The sequence below is a fragment of the Octodon degus genome, unplaced genomic scaffold (assembly GCF_000260255.1).
Source record: "Octodon degus isolate 3935 unplaced genomic scaffold, OctDeg1.0 scaffold00067, whole genome shotgun sequence".
NCBI lineage: Eukaryota > Metazoa > Chordata > Mammalia > Rodentia > Octodontidae > Octodon > Octodon degus.
The window spans coordinates 375,645-383,650 of record NW_004524643.1 but is presented as its reverse complement, the minus strand read 5'-3'; the positions used below and the strand labels follow the sequence as shown (position 1 = coordinate 383,650).

The window sequence follows — 8,006 nt, the reverse complement described above, 5'->3', positions numbered from 1 at the left end:
AAGTAGGTGCTTTAGACCACTGAGCCATCTCTCCAGCCCCGCCCAGATTAGCTTTAAACTTGTAGCAATCCTTCTGTCTCAGCCTCCCAAGTGCTGGGATTAGAGGGGTATACTGCCATACTAGGTACAGACCAAATAAAAAGTTAAAATAAAATCTAGATTATTCTGAGATGATGGAAAAATAATCATCAGATAGCTGAATTCCTGGTGAACCAATGATTAGGAAGAATCCCTATTTTAATTCCTATTGATGAAAATTCGAGGAGCTATTACATAGAAATCTAAAATCCTCTTGAGGCACCAGCACTGTTATATTCAATATTATTGTTTTAGTTCCAAATTTCATTCTAGATATTAGATATTAAGATATAAAATATATAGCACATACTATAAAAATTGCTCTTGGTTATTTAAGCAGATAAAAAACATCACAGGCTACTGTTGTATGTACATGTGTGTGTGCTGGGGTTTGAACCAAAGGCCTCATATATACTAGTCAAGCACTTTCCCACTGAGCTAGATTTCCAGGCATTTAAAATTTTTTTAAATTTTGAGATAGGGTCTTGGAAAGCTACCTAGGCTGGTCTGGAAGTATGGCCTTTATTGCTTCAGCCTTCTAAGTAGCTAGGATTAAGGAAATATGCCATCTTATGCCATCTTTGATGACAGGCAATTCAGTAGTCCCAGCCTTTAAGTGTAGTAAATATAAATGGATTCAACCCATGTGGTTTTTTAAAAAGCATTCTTTAATAAACTATATCATCTTAAATAAGTTCCTTTGGGGCTAGGGAAATAGCTCAGTGGCACAAATACCTGCCTAGCAAGCACAAGGTCCCGAGTTTGATCCCTGGTACACCCCTGCCCCCACGCACACACACCACACACACACACACACACACACAGTAAGATCTTTTGCACTAATTGGTTTTGATGATTATATAAGAAGAAGAATCAGCAAAGAGCAATCTGAGAGGATGGCTATCCTAAGAAAGAAACAAAAAGTCAAAATTTCTTGAAAGGCTGGGAATGTAGCTCTAGAACCCTTGCTTAGCGTGTACAGGGCTCTGAGTCAGATTTTCAGGCCTCAAAAAAATAACAAAATTCCTTTTAAAAACATGGTCCTTTCACAATGGTTTCCTGAAGCCTCTGGCATTTCGAGAGTGTCAACACTTACGGTTTTCTACATCTTTAGTATCATCTTTTAATACCATATGTAAATTATTTTCTTCTATACAGCCTACTTTTCTTACTAATTTTTTCTTACTAATTATTTTATTTTATTATTTATTTGGTATAGAGTCTCACTATGCAGCTCCAACTCATAGTGATCCTCCTGTCTCAGCCTTTCCAGTGCTGGGATTATAGGTCTGTGCTACCACTCCTGGTCTTGGTGGCTGGCTCAGCACACTTGGGGCCAGTGCTGGGGCTGGTGGGGCATGTAGTGCCAGGGATCGAATCTTCATCCCTGCACTTGCCTAAGCAGGCGCTTAGTCCACTGAGTTATCTCACCGGTCCTTCTTACTAATTTATATGCTTTAAAATATTCACTTTCCAAGCTGGATATGTTGATGCATGCCTGGCAGGAAGATTGCCATGAATTGAGGCCAGCATGGGAAGATGAGCTTGAGAACAACCTGAACTATGTAGCGAGACCTTCTTTCAAAAAATAAATAAAATATTCACTTTCTCTCTGGGAATAGGACCAAATAATAAAAGAGTATACCATTATATACTTCTCCAAAGTTTATATGTGAAACATCCTAAGTTCAGGTGTAGTATTGAAACTAAGAGAAGCAGATAATGTGAGATGGCTGTGAGTGATTGTGTGAGCAGAGTACTACATGCATATGTGAATGCCGGTTCTGGCTTGCTGGTTTTTTCCATTTTCCATGAAAAACCAGTAGACTGGGAATTTGAGTAAAATTCTCAATTATAAAATGGCAATGAGTTATAACCTGTGATTCCAGCTGAACATTTGATAGGAAGTAACTAATTTTAGTGACAAATTAGTAGGTTTCTTTATCTGAAAAAATGGCTTTGTATGTTCTTTTTTTCTCAATTTCTAAATGTGTTATTTATTTAGCTTGGTGCCAAGAATCTACTTAGGGTCTTGTGCATAGTAGACAAGTACTCTTATCACTGAGCTAAACCCCAAGCCCTGTTTTGATCTTTCAAGAGTTAATATGACAGCTATATATGTATATGTGTATGTATTAACTTAGAATTATGTTGATTGCATGTTTGAAGTCTTAAATAAAAATATATTCCTATGTCTTCTATGTATACTTCCAGTGGTAGAATGTTTCCAATGGATCCAAAGCCTTCATTGTTAAACCCGACTGGATCTATACTAGTCTCATCCCCAGTGAAAGCAAGCCCATTGGACCTACCACAGCTTCAGCATCGAGCTGCCATTATTCCACCAATGGTAAGGTTTCAATGTGATTTAGAGATTCTCAGGTTCTCAGTGCTGAGCTATATCCCCAGCCCTTTTTTTATTTTTTGAGGCTGGGTCTCAGTCAGTCAGTCAGACTGGGCTTGAACTTGAAATCATCCTGCCTCGGTTTCTCAATGTGCCACCACATCTGATTTATCGAGACCTTTATGGATATATATTTCTTAATTCATTTCATCTGTTACTTGTTTTAATTAATATAGTTCAAGTTTTCTCATTTTCTATTAAGGACTGAAAATTTGCTCTTCTCCAAAATAATTGTGTACTTTTATACATCAGAAATCCTACACATTATTTGCTGAAGAGTAATCTTATGCTTCATCTTGGTGATCATGAGCTTGTAGACAATATACATATTGAATTCCATGACCTTGATTCAGTGATTTCTGCTTATTGCATAGTAAATTCATTTTCTTTCAGTAAGTACATAAAGGCATGGGTATCAGAGTGCTCCATTTTTAGGAGGGCTAAAACCTCTTCCTTTGTACTCCATAGGCACTGAACATATGGGCTTAGTTCGTTTTGTCTAGGAAATGAGTGCAACCACTGAGCTAGGGTCCAGTACTCAGGTTAGGGCATGGCTTTGGCAGGCTCCCACTCACACCACTGTTCTCAGTAGGGAAGGGAATGGACAGGGTATTATGGTAGTGGAGTGTAGATATTGCCAGTCAGCCAGTGGTCAGCTGGTGGCTGCCCACGGTGATGACACAAGGAGGAGGTGAGTTATCAAAGATGTGTACTGTACTTAATTCCAAACATATCTATCTTGCATTTTAAAGATAATATTGAAGAGTTTTTTAAAAAAACTTGAGAAAATCAGTGAGCACTTTGACAGCATATATACTAAAATTATGGGAAAATCAATTTAACCAGTAATATGACAGAAATTTACTTGTCAAATATGGTATAGCTACATTGGTCATTAGCATATTTAGGTTGTTTTCTTTCTGTAGGTTTCCTGTACCCCATGTAGTATACCAATTGGAACCCCTGTAAGTGGCTACGCTCTCTACCAGCGTCACATTAAGGCAATGCATGAGTCGGCACTCCTGGAGGAACAGCGGCAGAGGCAAGAACAGATAGATTTGGAATGTAGAAGTTCTACTAGTCCATGTGGCACTTCCAAGAGTCCAAACAGAGAGTGGGAAGGTAGGTAGATACAACTTTTGCAGGATAAGTTTTCTGAAGAGAAACAAAGCTGAACCTATAAGTAATGTCCTTCGTGCTTTGTAAGTTAGCAGTATTTGTCTGTTAAAATCTGTCTTGACAGATAAGATTTGTTAATCTCAACTAAATGGTTAAATATTACTTCACTACTAGAGGTTGGCAGTAACATTTTTAATAGAGTTCTAGCTGCTAGAAGACTTTCTAAAACCATGTTATAGTCCATTTATCTGAAGTTTTAGAGTAAGTGAAAAGTGTTGTCTTGTGCCTGATGCAAATTCCTTACGGTAAAGGTAGTTTGATAGTGTAGTATTCTGATTCTGTGTAAGATAATAACAGTGTTGTGTCATGGATATCAGTTGGACCCTGGCTTATCTTGCTTGCATTACCCAGCTTGATGGCAATGAACAACGCTTTCATAGCTTTAATTTTTTCATCTGTAAAGTGAAAATAATAATGTATATTCATTCACCTCATTGGGATTGTGAAGAAAAAAAATTAGCATTTGTTATTTTTATATAACATAATTCAGCATTGCTTTTTGTGCAATGGTGTATTCTATACTAATTAGTGTATTAGTTTAAACACAGTGCAGTATCATGGAGGCTCTTGTTTTGTTACTGTTGTTATTATTTTACATGATAGTGTTGTTGGTACATTCTTTTTTTTTTTTTTGGAACTGGGGATTGAACTCAGGCCCTTGTGCTTGCCAGGGAAGTGCTTATACTACTGAGCCATCTCCCCGGCCCAGTACATTCTATTTTAATTGTGATATGTAACACATATGTGACTAGAAAAATTGGCACATGTATTAATTTGTAGATTATTTATGTGTTCCAGTATACTTAGATATAGAATTTCACTAAACAAAGTAATATGAATTTTATAGTATTTGTTGTATTGCGTAGTGTTGTCATCAAACTAGTTGTTAAAATATACTTAGAATATAGGAATAGCAAAATTTTCTGGGGGAGATACTTTAGACCCTTTATATTACCAAAAAAAGAGCAATCAATTTTGAAATGTCATATAAACGTATCACATGTTATTTTAACATGAAACAGAGATGGAATTTAACTGGTCCCCTCAACTCCTGACCAAATTGCATCAGTGATAAGTTATTCATTATATAATGCTAAATTTACTATGGTAGAGGTTTTGTTTTTTTTTAAAAGAATACAAAATAGTGAGAGAAAAAAATACAGCATTAGAAACAATATAAGATTTCACTAAACAAAGTAATGGAAATTCAGCAATGGTTGCTGTATTACCTGATGCTATCGTCAAATTGATAAAAATGTGTAAGATTCGTTTAAAGAAAACAAAACAAAACATTAACAAAGAAGTTATAAGAAATTCAAAAAGAAAAAAAATCACAGTTAAAAAAAATTTAAACATTAATTGCTTCTTTCAAAGAACCAGTAGAAATCGACAATACAATTATCCAAACAATCTTGTGTATCTACCTAAATATATCTTTTTCCCTTCTTTCATTTGTCCTTTTCCTCATCCCAGTTTTTGCTTCCCATTGAACAATTTCTTTCTTTTTTATAGTATCTGTTGTACCTTTTAGATTTTCATTACTCTTTCAGGTTCTCACACTAACAGGATAATACAGTGTTTGCACATGTGGATCTGATTTATTTCACTTACCAATATAGTCTTAGCTGTATCCATTTATCTACAAAAGCCTTGAATTTATGTTTTCTATAGCTGAATAATACTCTATTGTGTAAAAATACCATATATTTTTAATCCATTCCTCAGTTGATAGGCATTTTGGTTGTTTCCAAGATTTAGCTAGGACAAATTGTGCTGCTATAAACATGGGTGCACATATATCTTTGTGGTATGGTAATTTCACTTCTTTTGGAAAAGCACCTACGAGGGTAATAGCCTGATTGGGACCTCCAATCCTAGCTTTTTGAGGAATCTCCATACTGACTTCCATAATGGTTGTACCAGCCTGCACTCCCACCAGCAGTGGAGTAGGGCTCCTTTTTCCCCACAGCCTTTCTGGTATTTGTTATTGGTTGACTTCTTGATGATAACCATTCTTTCTGGCATAAGATGGTATCTCAGTGTTGTTTTAATTTGCATCTCTTAATGACCAATGATGTTGAACATTTTTTCATATATTTATTTGCCATTTATATCTCTTCATTTGTGAAGTGTATATTCATCTCAGATGCCCATTTTTGGGTTGGATCTTTGAATTTTGGAGGCCTGAATTATTATTATTTTTTTTTGTTATTGTTGTTTTTTTGTTTTTTAGTTCTTTGTATGTTCTAGGTTATAGATTATTGTGACATTTAGAATTTTATATTTTGGCTTAAGATGACACTGAATCTGGGCGTGGTGGCGCATGCCTGTAATACCAGTGCTGGGGAGGCTAAAAAACAGGAGGATCACTCTGAGTCCAAGCTGAGACCTTATACAAAATACATAAATGGGGGGAAGAAAAGTATCAGACAGCACTTGCCATCTGTTTGATTGTATTCATTATTTCTTGGTGGAAATAATTCTAACAGTTGTAGTTGTGCCTTTTTTATATTGCTCAAGGCATTTCTCATTTGTAGAAAAGCTTTATAAAAATGCAGATAACTACTTTCACTTTCCAGTAGTAACTTTACATGAGTTCACCTCTGTCTTACTGCTAACTTTAAAACTATTTTATTTGTTTGTTTTTCCAGCTCAGGGTACATGCTCATCTAAATAGCTGTGATTAAAACCATCTAAATTTCTATCACTAGAATTTTGTATGTTAATTATAAGTGTAGTAGAGATTATACAACAGTCCCTAAATTTTTAACGCAATTTCATGTTACATTCTCTAGGAAAGAACAGTGACTTTTCTTCTGACTTTAGAAATACATTTATACAGTGTTAATATATCAGAGAAGGAAAGAGTACTATCATCTGGATTGACACGCTAGAAGCATCCTGCCGCCTTTTAGTGACACACTTTTGTATGGGGATTTAGTGTTGAGTCTGGAATCACACTGCTTTTAAACAAATCTTTGGTAATGTGACCTTGGTTGGACCATTAGGTTCCTTAGGTTCCAGTTCCTTATCTGTAAAAGAGAATTAATAATCTCAGGTGTGAGGCCTACCTGATAGTATTTCATGGAGTGTCCAGTGCCTACCATTTGAATATTAGTTGGTAATATTATAATAGTTTCTAATTTTAAATGCATCTTAGCAAATGAATGAATTTTTTATGTCTTGTCATACTAAGTTTTTGTGTGAAACCAGTTGTGGACCTTAACACTTAATAGTAAAATATCAAAGACCTTCTCATTAGGTGGGAAATACTAGCATATCCATTATTTACTAACAGAGAATAAATAGTAAAGAAAACATAAATTTAGTTCTGTGAACTGCAAAGACTAAAGATCACCCACCTAGCAAGCACAAAGGGATCAGCTGAAAAGTTACCAGAGCTTCAAGAAAAATTTATTATGTTTCTTTTAAAAAGTTGTTAAATAGAAATCCACATCTTCTCTGTGTATGTGCAGTATTCAGATGCATATGCAGTGCTCACACATAAATCCATATATATGAAAGATGATTTTCCTAGCAGCAAAATATAAAATACCTAGAAATAATTTTTAACAATTGTACAAACCTGTATTACAAAGGCTAGATTCCTCATGTAAAGAATTAAGTATGTTAAAACGTCGACTTGTTTGTATTTACTAGTCAGTTTGATTTATGTGAAATGAAAATTCTGTTGACATTATTTGGGAGGTGTCTTGGTTACTCTTCTCCCATTGCTGGGACAAATACCCGACACTCAAAATGAAGGAGGGAAAACTTTATTTAGGTCACAGTTATTGGAGGTGTCTGTTCATAATTAGTAGGTTCAAGGCAGAGTAGCACAGGGCAGAGCTTTGTGCTTTCAAGAGCAGAGGGAATGGCTGCAGCCCAGGCAGCTGGCTAGCCTCTTGCTCCACTTAATGCAAATTACCTGTCCCACAGCTGGTGCAGCATTCACACCCACAACAGGAAGAGTTATTCAAAATGGTTTTAAATGTAAATTTATCTGGAAGGATAAATGGAGAAGACTCAGGAAATGGAAAGAGAAACAAAATAAATGGGAATTGGTTCTAGTAGCCATTAAAATGCTACAAATCTTAAGTAGGTAGGGTTGCAGATTTTGATTTTTTTTTTTTTTTTTTTTTGTGGAACAGGGGATTGAACTCAGGCTCTTGCACTTGCCAGGCAAGCGCTTATTCTATGGAGCTATCTCCCCGGCCCTGCAGATGGTTTTTACTTCGTACTTTCCTGATTCTCAAAAATTACTGGTTTTGTTTCTTTTTGAGACAGGGTCTAACTGTGTATCAGGTTGGCTTTTTTTTTAGATTTTTTTTTTTTTTTTTTTTTT

The 8,006-nt window shown here is 35.6% G+C and overlaps 1 protein-coding gene across 14 annotated transcripts in view; it reads left to right on the top strand.

Moving 5' to 3' along the window:
* Window positions 1–8,006, top strand: part of Ncor1 (nuclear receptor corepressor 1) — a 171,959-nt gene that overhangs the window by 117,327 nt on the left and 46,626 nt on the right. For all 14 annotated transcript variants that reach the window (XM_023719309.1, XM_023719312.1, XM_023719313.1 and 11 more), the window contains 2 exons: window positions 2,293–2,428; window positions 3,409–3,604. In XM_023719309.1, coding sequence (XP_023575077.1) covers window positions 2,293–2,428; window positions 3,409–3,604 — 332 coding nt within the window. The remainder of the gene's footprint in view (window positions 1–2,292; window positions 2,429–3,408; window positions 3,605–8,006) is intronic.